The sequence below is a fragment of the Rhipicephalus microplus genome, chromosome 3 (assembly GCF_043290135.1).
Source record: "Rhipicephalus microplus isolate Deutch F79 chromosome 3, USDA_Rmic, whole genome shotgun sequence".
NCBI lineage: Eukaryota > Metazoa > Arthropoda > Arachnida > Ixodida > Ixodidae > Rhipicephalus > Rhipicephalus microplus.
The window spans coordinates 49,282,946-49,300,910 of NC_134702.1; the positions used below are offsets into that span (position 1 = coordinate 49,282,946).

The 17,965-nt window shown below is 46.1% G+C and overlaps 1 protein-coding gene across 8 annotated transcripts in view; it reads right to left on the reverse strand.

Annotated features, from left to right (window-relative positions):
- Positions 1-235: 235 nt before the first annotated feature.
- The window catches only part of LOC119161490 (replication protein A 70 kDa DNA-binding subunit), a 34,072-nt gene continuing 16,342 nt past the window's right edge, over positions 236-17,965 (reverse strand). For 6 of the 8 annotated variants that reach the window (XM_075889460.1, XM_075889458.1, XM_075889454.1 and 3 more), the window contains 7 exons: positions 15,320-15,459; positions 12,910-12,979; positions 11,449-11,592; positions 9,096-9,343; positions 6,803-6,925; positions 2,277-2,363; positions 236-1,030 (listed from right to left, as the gene is read on the reverse strand). In XM_075889460.1, the coding sequence (XP_075745575.1) occupies positions 908-1,030; positions 2,277-2,363; positions 6,803-6,925; positions 9,096-9,343; positions 11,449-11,592; positions 12,910-12,979; positions 15,320-15,459 (935 nt within the window). In that variant the 3' untranslated portion in view covers positions 236-907. Of the gene's footprint in view, positions 1,031-2,276; positions 2,364-3,158; positions 3,423-6,802; positions 6,926-9,095; positions 9,344-11,448; positions 11,593-12,909; positions 12,980-15,319; positions 15,460-17,965 lie in introns of all 8 variants that reach the window. The other 2 variants (XR_012894242.1, XM_075889456.1) reach the window with 2 other exon arrangements.

The window sequence follows — 17,965 nt, forward strand, 5'->3', positions numbered from 1 at the left end:
CACGGAGGGCGCGTCGGGCCGGGCGGCGATGACGATGATTATGGTGATCGTGATTGTGTGGGCTCACTTGTTCTCGCCACGTCGCGGGTGACAGCCCATGAAGGCACTAAAAAGACCACGCGAGAGCAGTTTCGGCGCAATAATGCGTTTCGAAGCAGGGCGGTGCAGCAGGAGTGGTTTGGAGCAGCATGGTGAGTCATTAATGAGAAATAAACGAAGTAAAGCAAACGTAATATATCGGAAAACGAGAGGTGTATTAGATTTAGGTACAAATGAGGTTGTGCGTGTACCAGCAACATCTACGGGCAACGTTACAGTACTGAAAGTTAGGCAGGCAAGAGCTATAAAAAGAAGAGCTAATAGGCTTAACACCATATAAATCTGAAAATTGGAAAGAAAAAAAAAACACACCAAGAAAATGAAAAGGCAGACCTAACCCACAAAGATTACTTTACTGCCCTAGTAAAGTAATTAAGAAACATAATACAGTGCGATACGCCAAGCAACGACGCCAGGCTAGATGCAGCAAGGCGTGACGCAAGAATTTGTGAGGAAATAAAGGTTTTCAGGATATAGATTACCACAGGCAGACAATCCAAAGACAATGCACACGTTGATCACTGGAGCTGAGGTTGTAGTGCTCAGATAAAAAAAAAAAACTGGCATTATACTCGTACAGCAACACAACAACACGTTTGAGTACAAAAAAAAAATTAACGTAAAACCAAGTTTCAAGCCCCCGCTCATTAAACTAAAATTGTCAAAATTATCGCAGACACGCGGCCCGAGTGATTAGATATGTTCAGGCATGGCCGCTACGCTTTTTTAATCCAGCGGCCGTAGTTCAGGCGAACTTTGGATATAGAACCGAACCCTGCTTTCGCAGACACCGATATGCTTGGTGGGGTCAGTGTGTTGCGGCAGCAATCCTTGCTGATAGCTCTTGGATTCTCTGGAGTAGACGTCTGGCCTCTATGTTGCAGGAGACGGGAGCCACGTCGACCACTGTTGTCTTCAGAATGATTTCGTTCTGAAACGACGACAACGGCATGTGATGGTAGGATCACGATCGGCGCTTTAAAGTTTAGTGTGTAGCTTTCGGTTCAGGCGTGCGTGGCTATCCCTCTATGGGACGTGCGCACTTGACGTCACCAGAAATATACAGACTCGAATGCGCAGACTGCTTTAGGGATTGATTTTCATTCCACCATAATGGGCTGTTAACCTTGCCGTTTCGTAACTGAACCAAGAGCTCCACGGTAGAAACGTACGCACAAACAGGGTTAGGTTTGTACACTAGACGTTTCATGACTTTCTTGATTCCATGCCACGACGTATAAAAATAAGTGAACATTCGTTTTATCATCCAAAAATGGCAGCGCCCATGTGCCTTATACAACACCTTAATTAGAAGAAATGACTGCGGTTGCTGCCACGTTATAACTGAAAGTAGTCCTGTAGTATTTTTATGTAACCATTCGACTGACCAGGGAATGCTATACGCAGCCGATGCCCGCGTTATGTGGATTGATTAAATTATGAAGTTCGTAGCAATGGAATGGAACTCGTGCAAATCAGAGTATATTGGAGACCATCCGGTGAGACTAACGTGGACATATAAGATGATGACAGTGACTGTGAGCATACATGGGTACCCTCTCTATCGAATCGTGATGTTTTCATTCTTAATACCGGGACAATTCAGCGTTAATTATACGCCGGCACATTTACATATTACTGAACGTTCTGCGAGTCATTACTATGTTTCTACACCACTTCTTATGTACACAACCCATATAGAGCCCATACATTTTCCATACATCTGCCAAACATTCCTGTGAAGATATTAGGGAAACATATGGAATTATTCGATGGGTGCATACGGTACTTTTGAGTTCCTTATATGTCATTCGATAATTGTATGCCGGATATGTGCAAATTACGATAACTATATGCCAGATAACCGCTCAAGAGCGTGATGACGACGTTGTTTGAAGTTAAATGGCTCACAGTGGCTAAATCAAAGATCCATTAGCACACTCACTGTCATCGGTCAGCAGGCCCTCGCCGATGACGCACCTAGCATCCTGATAGGCCGAACAAATTCAACTTGCCAACTTGTTGTAAGGAGTGAGGCATTATTGTCAACACAGTTCCACGAGCTCGACTGTAAGTGCGCGAAACTGCCTCTGCAGTCAAGATTATCGTCTAAAGGATCTCTGTGCAGGCGTATACAACAGCAAAAATTGGTGAGAACCGTTGTTACTGCCTCTCACATTGTAGGCTTCCTTTGCCACGCGCAGCCTGAAGATAAACCTCTTGAAGGTGGCATCCCACAGGGCTTCTTCGAAGTCATAGTTACTCTGTAATAAAGGAGCAGCACGAAGTCAGTAAAGGCGAACTTGGTGCTGTCACGCTCAGCAGTGTCAAACATGGTAGCGCTACACGCCGAATACGTGCAAATGAATAATGACAGAAATAAATAAATGATAATAATAATACATAAACGTTAAAAAATAATAAGACAACAACAGTCAACCACCTCCGGTTCGCGAACACCAATAAAATGACGAAGCTGGTGGCGTTTCCTTCGTCCTGATAATGCATTTAATTGTTTCGCAATTATTTTATATGTGTTGTATCACTGATTTTTGTTAAGTTCTCTTTGTTAAGCTAACAGGTCGTAGTATTTCGCAACCACGTTTTATAATCACAAAGTGCATGGTGGCAGTGCATGGTGTGACTATGAAAACGCGCACGCCATTCATTGATTGATTTATTGACTGATTGATTGATTTATCCTTTTAACCTGGCGCAACCCACCATGGGGGATAGGACATGAAACGAGCGGTGCCTTGCTAGATAAAAAAAATTGTTCATAATGTCAAAATGTTTAGCAATAGATAGTTTTGAAATAACTTACTGCATTAATTCACAAGAAAGAATATTAACGTTCTTTTTAAAGAATATGCTTGACATTAGAATTGAATTCGTTTGAAAAATAAAAAAAAGAATATGGATATTTGTTGGGCTGACTGTTGCCTCGCTTCTTTTTAATGGATGTTGCGTGCAGTGGGATTTGTCAATGCCTGTGGCGCTTACGCGCTTACGATGTTAATAGTTTTCTAATAGATCACACAGATTTCTGCGGCACATACCCATTTGTTGAACTGTGGCCTCAATTTTAGAGGACTATAGTGGCGAGTGCTGGGACTCGGCGAATGTCCGTGGCGAACACCAGTTTATGATGACCCCAGAGTCATGGGAGTCCCTCTTACGTGCCTCCGAGCTAGAAGACCAACGCCGGCTCATCCAGCGCGCGGTGGAGGCTGCGGTATCCCAAGGGATCTCCGCCGACCTCTTTCTGAAATAGCGCAACCAGTCTCTGTGCTGGTCCCCTCCATTTCTTCTTATTTTTTTTCCTGGGAGAAATAAAAATACCACCACCACCCACAAGCGTTACCAATCCTGGTACATGAAAAGTTCGAACAAGGATAGCTCCGCTGTTGATAGCAATCCCGCACACCTTCCTCCACCTTTCGGTATGCCCAGCGTTGGTAATGACGTCACCAATATGGCCATGCCAGTAGCAGAAAGAAGCTGTTTGTCAGCCTGCAAGTACGCGTTCTTTCTGCTTTTCTCCTCGCACAGCGCGAGGAGGAACATTCGGCCAGAAGAGAAGACGAGCCAACGAACAGTGCGTAACGAAATGGAAAGGGCGAAACTACAGCGAGGGCCGCATTTCCACAACCAAACGCATGCAACTTTACCATTACGGAACCACTTCGAAAAATTCTCGCGGCCAGATGTTCTATCTATATAGACTGGATCACAGCTGCAGCACCGCGACTAAGTTGAACCTCTGGGTGGTTTAAGCGCCCTTTAGCCCAACGAGGTTTCTAATACATCGCAAAAAGACAGCACATATGCTTAGTAGAATTTTCTTTCGTTTCTGACGGACCGTACAGCAAATGTGGGCATCTGGGGCATCCGCAGCAAAAGCTTCTACCTAAAAGAGACATGGTTCAGTCATGTCACCGCTACTGTTCAACGTGGCCATGATCAATCTGCCTAAGGTTCTCGATAAAATACCAGATGTACGGCACGCAATGTACGCTGGCATCACGCTCTGGACCAAGGCTTCGAGCATCGGGAGACAAGAGAGCTGTTTACAAGATTCCGTAAACACCATCGAAAGGTATCTCCAACACTGCGGCCTGAACTGTGCCCCCGAAAAGTCTGAGCACCTTGTACTCAAAGCAAGGACGAGAGGCAAGCCTCCCATATACGAAGAGCCCAACCCTAACGTCACCCTCAACGGAACAATTATTCCAAAAGTTGATACGCTACGGTTGCTCGGACTTCACATACACAAAGATGTATCGGGAGCGGCTACCATACCGAGACTCCAATGAAGTCTCTCGCTGCTCACGCACCTCGCAAGGGTATCGCAAACCAATGCATTGGGCTAAAAGAACACGACACCCTACGAATAGTGCGAGCTCTACTCACCAGCCGCATCACGTACGGCACGCCATACCGCAGTTTAAAAACCACGGAAATAGAAACACGTGGTATTATGATAAGAACGGCAACCAAAGCCACCTTGGGTCTACCACCCATGGCTTCTAATTCAAGACTTCTTAAGATGGGTGTCCACAACACGTGGCTAGAGCTCGCCGAGGCTCACAAGAACAGCCAGCTGGAATGACTCAAGCTCAAGCCCACTGGAAAGTCGGTACTCTGGTATCTCAACTACAGTGAATCATACATTGCAGATGCAGACCGGAAAAAGCACATCCCGGTGGACGTTCGAGAGTCCCTGTCCATCGTGCCTATCCCACGCAACGTGCACGCAACATTTCACAAAGTTAGACGAAAAGCTAGACCAGAAGCTTTTCAACGAAAGTTCAGGCAAGACCCGGACGCCTGCTATACCGACGCGGCCAAGTATCCCCGTAGAAACGCGTATGCTATCAGCGTCGTAGACTCTCAAGGCCGAGAGTTAGCGTCGGCCACAGTCAAGGCACGCAACTCAGACGCAGTGGAAGAAGCGGCAATCATTCTCACCACCACCAGATGTAAAGACGACGCGGTGATCTTCACTGACTCGCAAGCCGCTTGCCGGAATTATACAAAGGGCCACGTCTCAGCCGACGCAATTAACATCCTGCAACGGCGAAGCTCTCCACTTCCATATACTTGCGTAATCTGGGTTCCTGAACATGAGCGTCTACAGGGAAATGAAGCGGCCCACGCCGCTGCCCGTGAGCACGTGAGCCGCACTGCCCTGGGACCAAAGAATACCCGATCCGTGGCTGCAGAGATGGAGGTAGTAGAAAACACCTACTCGTCGCTACTTCAACACTACAAACCGGAGCAACGGGTGTACCCTCGACCCCATCTAAGACTAATCAAAGAAGATAGCGTGATCTTCAGACGCCTGCAAAGCAACACTTACAAACCTGGCATATAAATGCACCGCCTCTACCCAACGACACATGGCTACATGTACCCGCTCTGCAGCGTGCCGGACACCCTGGCACACTTGCTCCTAAAATATCAGTGCTATACAAAACACGACATGCAACTGGAGCGGGACCAAGCACCAAGAATAAACGACGACCACCTAGAGGAAACGTGGGAGGCCAAGCTCATCCTCGAGGACCTGGAAGACCAGCGACAACTCTTCGCCAGGGCCAAGAGGACAGTCGAAGCCAGAGGGCTCCTGGACTAGGGAACCCTTGCACCATAGGGTGATGACGGGCCTAGCTCGGAACACTGTTACTAAATAAACGTTTATTTCTCTCTCTTGCGGCACCGGTATTTAGCAGTGGGTTCAGCCCGGTGCTGCACTGAAGCCATTCAAAATTAGTTACGTGTTCGTGCTTTTAATGGTCACAGTGTTTGTTTCACGGACGGACGCGCGGACGAACGGACAGGCGGACGCACGGACGGACGAACGGATGAACGGACGCACAGACGGGCGGACTGACGGACGTTTCGCCCCACTCATCATCATTCACTCCATAGATAAGGTGTGATTTTTTTTTGCTATCTATGCCACTGTAACTATCGAAATTTGTAACTCACAGAAGCTAGCAGTTCTATGCAGGCATACAGCCGATGAGAGTCGCTGGGAAGATTTCAAGCTGTACGGCTGTGCCTGCGTGGTCCCCGACGACAGCGCAGCTCCCGCCGACTGGTTCGCCGTCCGCGATCTTCTGACGTCGAGAAGCTCTCGCTGAGTGGTATCCCGTCCTTGGACTTTTTTGGACCAGCTCCCAACTTTCCCATCTCATTTCTTTTTCCGTCACTTGCCTTCTCTATCTCTTCATCCATTTTCTTCTATAATTTTTTCATCTCTCTTCCTCCCTTTCCCCCTCTCTTCACCTCTATAAGGCACTGCGTTGCGTCGCCCATTAAGCAGACAGAAATTAGGTGCCTTTTCCCTCTTATCAAGAACCACATCTATCCCAGCTGATGAGAAAAATGGGACGCAAACGACAATGCGCTTCGATCTCGCTGATGGCTTTTACGAAGGCGGTAGGGTGGGCAGCGGGTGGGAAGAGCGTTTGCTGCGTTCGGTGTTAGAGAGAGAGTGTGCGGCGAGCGCGGCGCAGTGAGCGCCATCTGCCGGGAGCACACACACGTCGTCTTGCTCGGCGCCCTTGCCAGGCTCAGGGAGCTTTTACGGCAAGGTGCGAGGAGCTTCGCTCCTAAAAGCCCGCACGGTGACAGAGCACCGTGAACAAATGAATATAGAGAACCACATCAATCGAGGCTCTGAACGTGTACTTACAGAGCCGGATGCCTCGTACATTTTTCCCAGCTCTTCCGCAGACACTCCCACCAACTTTTCAACTTGTTCCCCAAAGCAGGCTATTTTTTGGCAACCACTGAAATCTGCAATCGTCGATCTCCCCTGCAAGCGCAATAATAAAAAAAAGTTTAATATATTTAGCGCGTGTTCTCAAATCTTCACTGTTTCACGTGTGAGCGAAATATCGTTAAATCAAAGCTGGGAGCGTCCTGCAGCTCTGCCCCAAGCTAGATATTGATGTGCAACGAAGTCTTTCAGGGGGTGAGAATAGCGTGTATACGCAATTAATACCGAGTGTTTTCTCGAATGATCGGCACCGACGGGGAAAATGCAAAAGAGAGAAGAAAGCCCCGTACTCGAGAGAAGAGCGAGAAAGAAAAAGGTGAAAATGATGATCACGAAAGCAAGAAATACAGAGATAGGAAAAAAAGAAATGAAAGAGGAAGATATACAGCAAGAAAGAAAAAAGAGAAATAAACAGAAATAAAAAGACATTAGAAAACAGAGAGAATATATAAAAAGAAATACAGGAAGATGAAAAGGGAAATTTTGAAAAAATTGAAGGGACACTAAATTCAAATAACAATTTAAGTCAGAGTAAAAGCTCAATGTATCACAGCATCTAAAACGACAATATTGTCAACAGTAGTGCTCTATTTACCGAAAAATTAATGTAAATGCGCCAGAACACATGCGCCACGAGTAGGACATTCGCAAAATGATCCCGACAACGTGAGGCTTACTGCCTAAAATTAATCACCAGTAATCGAACTAGCTGCACTAAATATAGAATCTTCCGTGCATTAGGAGATGTAATAAAATGCTGCTTGCTCGATTTAATTCGATTCATGTAAAAAAAAGCTCAGGACGTTACTATAGAGAATGACGCGAGTAGTTAGAAAATTCAATTTTAACAAGGTTAACCTGGCCAGGTCGTGCCATTTAGTGGGGTCTAGTTGAACCAAGCAAGCTTGACATCTCGGAGGCCAATGCAGGAAATTGTTCAATGGCCGTTGTATGATGCTGTGGCTCTCGCTATTTTCGTACTGCTGATACTAGTGTCGTTGGCCGCGCAGTGACGTAAGAGGTTCCATTTGAGGCGGGTAATTTGAAGTGTGTTAAGGCAATGCAGTCCACTAAAACGCAATGATATTTTAAAACAAGCACTTCATTGGCACAGAAGTAGCACTATGAGGTTTTTGGACCACTTTTTCAGCAATAAACATCAACTGAACATCTGCCTTTAGGGTACCTTTAATACAACATCAAAAGCCGGCACTGCGTAGGTATTCATCAGCTCCGCCGCCCCTCAAGCACTGCGCCTCAGGTGCAAGCCACGCCATTGTTTAGGGGCGAAGCTCCTCTTAGTCTGACCTTGTCATGCGTCACGCATAACTGAGAGAAGAAGAAACGAGAACGAAAAGAAAACAGTATCTCCCGAACAGTATGATAGACGGCGCTGTTTCATAGTAGTACATACAAAGTGCAGTTGAGTGAGGATATTCTAGATGGCGCTGTACCGCTACTCTCTGATTGGCTGCTGCGCGGGCTGTGCCTGTGTACGCGGAGAACGAGTGCCTCTCTCAATCTCCTGGATAGTCGCGGTACGTGGGAGATCGTTGCTGTGGCATGGACGAAGCAGAGCGGCGGGTGCGTTGAAGACGTTTGCGCTCAGCTTCCTTGGCTCGCGTCTCGTCGGTGTTACCCGCGCGCCGTCTGCATTCTCGAACGCGACCGAACGCGTGCACGGACGGATGAACGGACGAATGCTTCGCCCTGCTCATCACTCAATTTGTGGATATGCTGTGATGTTTTTATTCTGCGCTTTGGACGACATTTGTCATGTTGTCGCTTGTTTATTGAGTGCAAAAGACCCCACGATGATGATCGCATATGTAATTGGGATTTCCGTCTCTTTTTTTGTAGCATGAATTGACTGAGTTTACAACAATGATGTGTAGCCGTTGTTTTTGACGACAAGTAATATATAAAAGTAATTTTTTGTAGACTTATGAAGTATATCATTAATTATTATAGCATATTATGTGTCATCACTTATGGCGTGGTTAGAGTGAAGTTGATCGATGTTCAATGGGTTATTTGTGGATCAGAGAGGAACTAAGGCTTCTACGAGGAAACCGAACGAGCTTGATTGCATGAGTGCGTGCCCTCCGCGCTCTCCGCGTTGCGGGCGAAGGTGTACCACACTTTCGCGTAAGCAGCAGGAATGCTCATACTACAGTCTCTACTTCCATGACCGGAATGCTCGTACCGTAATGAGAGGCCACCACTTGAATTCGTTTGTCTCACGGCCGCACTTTTCGCATAAGTAGTTTCCGTCCTCCAGGTCGAGTACTTTTTTGTTCTTGCAGGATTCGCTGGCACAGGCCTTGTACATGGCGTTCTCAACGCGCACGACGGAGAGACAGCCCATGACGCTGTAGTATTTCGGCGTGCCTTTTCCGCCCAAGTGCTCCTTCTCGACTTGCGCCAGGCACTTCCAGTTAGGCTCTCCGTGGTCTGTAATATGATCAAATGGGCGATGTTTTCATGAATAATTTTACGCCTATGGCTACAGCGGTAACTGTAACGAAAAAAACTAACAAAAAATACAGACGACATGAGCGATCCGCCGCGGCGGGGCGCGACAGCTGTGCCAAACGCAGTGTTCTGCGGTCCTATCACGCAATACGAAATAATATACATAGTGTTCTAACGAAAGCAGTTTGCTTTCAGCCACTTTATTTACATTCCTTCTGGCCTCTTCTATATCTTATTCTCGGTTCTTCTTTTCTGTTTCCTCCAACCAAATCTCTTGGATCACTTCAATACATTTCATTTGCTCCACGTCGTCATTCTTTGCACCGCCGGCGCTTTCCACGCGGGGGCCTGACGTATTTTGAAATGGCCAATCACAGAGGACCAACAACACGGAATAGTATGGTATATGGCATAAGCCCGCTGCTGCTGCGCCCAGTTGAACCGCGCGCACAAGGCAAGCTCTATGACGATTGAAGGTGAAGAAAATTACAAAAACAACGAGCATCATTATTATTATTATTATTATTATTATTAAGATAGAAATTATACTGACACATCTTGGCGAGTTCTTGCCGTCGCCATCACGGTCCCGCATATGTGCAAACTGTAACAGCCCCAACGCATCACATGTTCTCCCGCAGGTAAAAACGCGTGAGCGGGGACAACCAAGGGACCTGAAGCAGACCCTATTGTGGCTATAAAGTACTCGGGGCAGGTCGCGGGATCGAATCCCGGCTGCCGCGGCTGCATTTTCGATGGAGGCAAAAATGCCGTAGGCCCTTATGCTCAAATTTGGGTGCACGTTAGAGAACCTGAGATGGTCGAAATTTCCGGAGCCCTCCACTACGGCGGCTCACATAATCATATGGTGCTTTTGGGACATTGAACCCCACATATCAATCAATCAAACCTGAAGCAGAGACCAAACTAATCGGCCCACCTTCGTTGTTCGGAGTGAGGATGAGGTGATGTCACCCCATTTCCGGGAGACCAGCCGTCGAAGTAGAGAGGAAACATCTCCCCCGTCTTGAACAAGCGTTAAAAGACGCGAGGGGGGAGGGGGGTGCACGAGCAGCAACCCTGAACGTAAATTCTAAGGGTGCGCTTGCGATCGCCGGCTGGCGCGCGCGTTAAGCGGCCGGCTCGTATACCCTTCTACGTGCTGTGCTCTCAACGTGAAACGACAGTGCGGGAAGAGCATTTCCCCTTGGAGTAATTGTATTCTTTTACGCTATAGCGTTTTGAAAAGTTACGGGAGATATAGGGTCCAAAAGAGTTAGCATTGTATTCTTTTACGCTATAGAGTTTTGAAAAGTTACGGGAGATATAGGGTCCAAAAGAGTTAGCATTGTATTCTTTTATGCTATAGCGTTTTGAAAAGTTACGGGAGATATAGGGTCCAAAAGAGTTAGCAGCCGGTCTCAATTCGTATAACATGACAATTTGTTGCTATCGCATTCATTGCTTCGCCCTTGCGGTGAAACTGCCCGATGCATTTATTTTTAAAAAAAGAAGAAAGGACACATAGTGAAAAAAAAAACTGCGGCAGCTTCAAGCCCCAGTATACGTGCATTCTCAAATAAAAACTCGAGCCTCGTTCGGAAAGAAAATGTGGCATAAGACCGATACCGCGATTCTATTCCCGTGTAAAAAAAAAGTCCGATGTACCAATCGATCGTTATAGCGCGAGAGCAGAACGATGACGAAGGGACAAAAGAAGAGGTCATTTTTGCTCTCGCGCTATAACAATCATCATTTATTAACAACTAGCTCAAACTGCCACGCTTCTCACGTATATCAAACAGCCTTGCCTCTACGATTAGATCAGCGCATAGTTCTTTTATTTTTTTTTCCTTCCAATTTGGCGCTGTAGATTCACTGTATATGGCTCTATGTAATAGCCGTGTGCAGCAGTTTTATGATGCTGTACAGCACCGCGCCGTCTGTCAGTCTCGAGATATCGCCGGCGCAATCGACACGTAGAAGCAATTCCATGCCCGGCAACTACACAACAACAAATTAATAATAATAATAATAATAATAATAATAATAATAATGAACCGCTAGCACTGTGGTAGACCTACCCAGTAATTCGCTGCTATGGGCGGAGAGCGAACGAGTAGGCGATGACACATTTTCCTTGTACCAGTTGCTTAGTGCTTGGGCCTCCGGAATGTCCGGATTGACGTGCAGGGCTCCCGAGAAAAGCATGGAGAGGGATATGTCACCTGCGAGTGTTTGCAGTGAAAAAAAAATGCTTATAGACTAGTCTATTACCACTATACTGTACGCGGTTACAACCTGAGAAAAAAACATGTCACCTATGACAGCAGCCATAATTGTATCTCTCACGAAGAGAATATACGTCTCGTCAAGTATTTCCCCTCACCCCTCCCTCTCTCGAGTGTTTCGAATAAACCTTTTTTATACAAAAACGTTCGTGTCGCTGATGTTAGGTCGGAAACAAGGTAGATTTAGTCAGATATTCTGACAATTGTCAGAAGCTCTGACACGTTAATGCCACTCAGCCAAAGGTGTAACGTTTTAAGAAGTCCCAAAGAAGCCATGAACATTTGAAGATACCCTGAAATCACTCATGTAATTTTGTGAGCGCCTAAGCAAACGGCAACACCAAATCATTCGCTCCACAATTTAAGCGACGTACAGTGCAACAGGACATCATACGCATATCCTCATTCTCACTGCTTTGACCCCTCAGCTCATCGAACACCCAGCCGCCGATCCGCCAACGAGGAAGTGCCAGACACCATTCGCGCCGCGTCGGCACGAGAGTTGCGTAGATTGAGAACGATCCACTTGAGTAGCAGAACGTTCGCAGCTCTTACTCTGCTTCAAGGAAAGAGTAAGTTTCGCGGCTGATTCTGCGCAACTGGGGGAGAGTAATGCAGAATTACTGTGCTCTTGCACTACTCCCTCCATACTCCTGTGAGTGTGCCAAGGAGGATTAAAAAAATTGCTGGAGTGGAAGTGGTTGCACAGAAGTGAAGCCGTTCCTCTGGCAAGATGGCGGATGTGGCGGCCATCTTACTAGGGGCATAATAAAGCATTACCGTTTAGCGATTAAAAACGGGGCGCTACCCTCACACGCCCGACGAGTTTAATGTGGGAACTTTTTCGGGTCACATATTGCTCTAAGTGCACCTTACAGTTACTAGTTTTTCTTAGTGAGCCTCTAATTGGAAGCAATGTTCTTTGAAGATTCAGTCATCCATACTCGTTTCTGTATGTTATTTCGTCGGGAACAACTACCTTTTAATATAGAACTAACGTAGCATTTACATAACATATCAACGCCACTTGATCTTTAAGTGGCCACTATCAGAAAAAAGCAAGTTTCCGCCATCTTGGCAGTGGCAAAAGCTGGCTTCACTTCTGCTGGCAAGGTATTGCGGGAGCTTCCACTCCAACAATTTTTCTTTCATACTCCTGTGAGTGTACGCTACCGGCATTCGCTTGAGCACGCCCGCTGGCAAGGCCTGTGGCAACGCCGTGCACGAAAGGGCAAGAAAACAGTGACAGCTTACCATTGTACCGGGACACGCGCACTCCTTTCACAGCGATGACAGGGTTACCCGCACCGTGAAACTTCTCCGCCTGGGTTTAAATTGAAAGAGATTATTGTGCCGTATACTTACGGCAAAGTCTTATTTTGCCCGGAAGCTTCTTAAAGGCCAACTCCGGCGATTTTTCGAGGTCAGTGGATCTCAATGAAATTCACTGGGTACGTTCATTTGCACGTTTGGGCCATTCATGCCAAACTTCAGGCTTGAGAGTTTCACAGATTCTTTTCAAATGAATTTTATAGCTTGCCGCGAAACGCTCACCTCGCTTGCCAGAATTAATGGCAACATTGTGTGTGTGTGAAGTCGAGTTTTGCCTGGCGGGAGTGACGAACTGATGTGCCACTGCAGCGTCTGCTTGTCTGCTATGGATTGTGTGGGTTAGGCCGGCGCTTCCTTAGTTGAGCGTGCGATTTTCTTTTCAGTATTGGTAGGCGTGCGATAGGTGTCAAGTGGTGTTGCGTTGTGAGACACACACGATTCGCCCTATATACACCATAACAGCGTAGGCATTTTAGCCGATCGCCGCGGACGGCATGTACAGGTACTGCCATCTGGCGGGCATTATGTGCAATCAGGCAGGTTCCGGCAGCGTCAGGAAAATCTTTACCTCACACGTAGAAGCGCACTTGGCTTGGTTTCGGTTTCGGTATTGCGCTTTTTCAGCAATTAAAATTATTTTCAAATTTTTTGAGCATTTGAATTATAGGGTGCGTGAGAAGAGTGTCTAAAGAACATAAAAGCACCATTATCCTGACATGGTCAAAAAATCACCGGAGTTGGCCTTTAAGGCCTGACCCTTGCAGCGCGTCAGCGCGGGCTTTCCTGACGGGGCGCCGCACCATCTCTTTTAAGAAGAGAGAGGTCCGTGGCTACACGAAGCCACGCGCCCGCTCTCTCCACAGAGAAAGGGCGAGGCACCTAGACCTTCTGCATAGATAAAGGTGGAGGCGCCTAGTCAAAATTTTACGCGCTGACCTGCTGCAGTGGGTGCGTGTGGTCAGGCCTTTAGCACTAACAAATTACAGGATGCGCAAACGTGAACGATAAGTGGCGCCGTCTGACGGCGAATACATCAAACAAGCAAACACCTAAGCATGAAGTGCATCGCTCGACATTGCTGGTGTCAATAGTTCGGAAGCGGCGTCAACAGGGACCTCTTGTATTATTAAAACTTTTTGCTTCCGCAAGAACACTCGTCCAACACACACATACGCACACACTCGCATAAAATATTTGTTGGAATGGTGAATACAATAACATTCGGAAGATGTCCTGGCCATGCTTAGATAACCCGGCACTCCAACCATGCAAGCGATCACATATACCCGGACGAAGGACGTGATACCCCTGCCTGTTAGCGCGCCCACTCGTTTGCCAGCCGTTCCTTGTTTTTTTTTCTTTTTTCTTGACCTTACATACATACATACATACATACATACATACATACATACATACATACACATACATACATACGTATATACATACACACATACATGCATGCATGCGTACATACATGCATGCATGCATATGTACATACATACATACATATGTACATACATACATACTATACTTTACTTACTGAATTACTTAATTACTTATCGAGGATGACAGGCTTACAGCATGCTAAGTGAAGCTTAATACGAGTCGCGTAACATCGCACCAGTTGGCAGTCGGTCGAGGTTCTGCAAGTACAGTTCAATCTTGACCTCTTCTGTATTTGCGCTCACTGAGCGTGTTCCTTTCACTGCGTGTTGCTTAGTCGGAAGTCTACCGGTTGCCTCTTACGTCTTTAGAATCAGCCAGTTATTTTCTTCGCAAGAGTACGCGAATTTCAATCGAACTCCACAAGCCCAACTTGTTACCCTTTGTTGCACCCAGACACAATTCGCTGAAGGCAGCATCGCGCAGTGGGTGCCCATCACTGCCGTAATACGTTGCTTACTTACGCATGCGTATGGTGCTCCCGTACGCGGTCAGCATGAGTCACAGCACGGTTACCATGGACAAAGTGACTCAAACGCAGCGTGGCGGCGTCATCACAACGAAAATGATTAAAATAATGTTTTTTTCAGCCAGTTTAAATGACCAGTAAACAACTCCACAGTCCAAATTATTTTAAGATAACCGCACTTGTACAATATGAACCTGCTCTCGCAAGAATTTCGCCAACAAGTGCATAATGATCAAGTTACAGGAGATAAAGTAACAATTTCAGCTGCTTTCGCCTTCTTCTTCAGTCTGGCCACCCTTCTCCGCCGCGACGAGGGGGATAAACATAGTACAACGTTTCGCAGTAACTCGTCTTCGCGACTATGCTTACAGCATGCAACAACGTAGCAGTCCACATCTGTACTGTATCTCAAAGTCACACCTGATCGCCCCAGAGCGGGAGGGAGACGTCCGTACGGCTTTCATCCACTAGGAGTATGTCTCGCTTCTTGAGGTCCTCATTAGTGGAACGCTTCTTCACCGTCCTCACGTCGCCTGTCCACGAGCAGATCCCAATTACGTCTGCAAGTGCCAGAGTAAGCATCGTGCATATCATTAGGCCTATAGTGCCATTCGGTACAACAATCGTGCATTTTTGGAAATTTGAGACGGGCAGAGCACCTGTGGCAGCGCAACACCTTGGCTCAAGGCACCGTCTCGCATGTACGCTGTCTTTTGGCTCACATGCATCAAAGCTACGGCAGATATTACAACTTGTGGGAATTGGTTTCATGCGAATATGTCGGCGAGTGATTGTTGAATGCGACAATTCTTAGCGAACTGCAGAGATCCTTTGAGCGTTTCTATTTAAGCATGTATCTATATACTACGTCTAGATGCTCTCGTGATCACCCCCTAAACTTGGAGTAAGCTAAAATTGGTATGGGAGGGTTTACGATGGTTTGACAAATACGTTTCGCTGGTAACGACATGAATAATGTCACAATCTCGTCGCGTACGTCGACCGTCAAACCTTTTCCGCCAGACGTGTGGCACATACCCGCGAGCGGGTATGTGCCACAAGTGACTGACAGTTCATATCTACTCAGGCAACGCTGACTGACGTTCTCAGGTTCAATGCACATAAATACCCCATAACGTTAATGCGATATTCAAAGCATCGAACGCATTATTCGAAGGTTGCAGATTTGGTCCCTGCCCACGGCCAGTTATCGTTTCATCCACTTCTCTATCTTCATATTTACATTACGATTACCTCATATAACATCGCCTATACTTTTCTTGACATGATTGTCGGTTAAATCTCATTCATATTGTGCTAACAGAGAAAACGAGCCTTTCAGTGAACTCTTCTTTTTTTTATTTTGAAAACACACTGGGTAATTTTAAAGTGTGGGCGTTAAGACAAAGTTGACATTGGCAGCGTTGTAACTCGACAAATGCTAAGAATAAGTGTCAGGGTGCCAGTACCAATCGAACTCCAGCATTCTGCGTGGTAATGAAGTATTCTGCCACAGGGTCACGCCGGTTATCGGAACTACTTCTTTCAAATAAAAATATAATGTTAGTGAAACACCAATTGTATGAGTGCTTGACATCTAATTTTTTAAACATTACATATGTACTCCTCCGATGCAGCCGTGATGACGTGTTAACGCCGATTTCTGTTCAGCTCCATCCACAGAAACTCGTGCAGTGTCAAGGGCTACCATCTTGGCGAGCAAAAATGCTACATATCGGCTTACCGCTTATGGACGATACCAATGTTGCTGTTGGCATGGTTACGCAATTGTAAACAACTGGTTATACAAAACATATGCGACCGTTCAACATATGCCTCCGCGTAGTAAAACCTTTGCACATATCTTTAGCGTCATTTTGTAACGTTTCACGATTGACAAAAAAAATCGCAACAGACATAGGCGGAGAGTTTTGATTTTGATATGCCAGGTAGGGGTGGGGCACCCGAACTGCTTCCACATCTCTCTCTCTCTCTCTCTCTCTCTCTATATATATATATATATATAATCAAATGGAAAATAATGTCAACGAAAGTACAGGAGAAGTTACTAGACCGAATCGTAATGTAAATGAGAAGAAAGAAAAGTGGCTGAAAAGATAACTTGCCGTGGGCAGGAATTGAACCTGCGACTTTCGAATAACGCGTTCGATGCTCTAGCCACTGAGCTATCACAGCGGCTATTCCTCCAGCCACTTCATTGGGTATATATGTGAATTTAAACGTGGAAGTGTCACTCAGCGCCCTCAGTAGCCATGGCGGCGAGTGTGGCACACTCTTTATGAGCCTGTATGGCGTCACGTAGCACGTGAACTTATTACCAGCTGGCAGCTGACCAATAGTCCCTAGTCTACAACCTAAGCCACCAAGCCTGCTAGTACGAGACCCTCGTTAATGGGTAAGAGAAAGAAGTGTATACTTAAGGGCTCGTTTTTGCGTGCTTTAACACCACATTAATGAAATATAACAGACAATAATACCAAGTAAAGTATAGGGGAAGCTATTTGATTGAATTGTAATGTAAATGCGAAGAAAAGAAAAGTGGGTGAAAAGATAACTTGCCGTGGGCAGCGTACACTTAGTGGGTCTCTTTTTTCCTTCTTCCTCTCCTGTCTTGTATGTACGTATTTGCAAATGCGCATTATTGTTCGAAACACTTGAATTTTTTACTGTTCAACCTGCTGTGACGTTCTGCAGACACTATTGCATAGTTATTGCAGCAATCTAGAGGTAGTCCTGTCCTTACTAGATTTCAGCATATTACTCAATTTTCATTTTGTTCTCTTGTTTATGACTTTTTATATGACACTTTAACTTGTGTTCCGCCTGCAATGATCTCGAATAGAATCGGCAGTGCTGCTGAATGAATTAAATATAAATAAAATCGAGAGAAAAACGTATCGAAAGTATCAAGAAGATAGAAGGAATGCCCGTTACATTAAAAAAAAAAAACTCCCTTTTCTTGATGCGAAGGCGCACATCACGTACTTATTTTGCACGAGATTCGTGCAACTGTCGCACTTTTCGTAATCCTGTTTCTTCATTCTC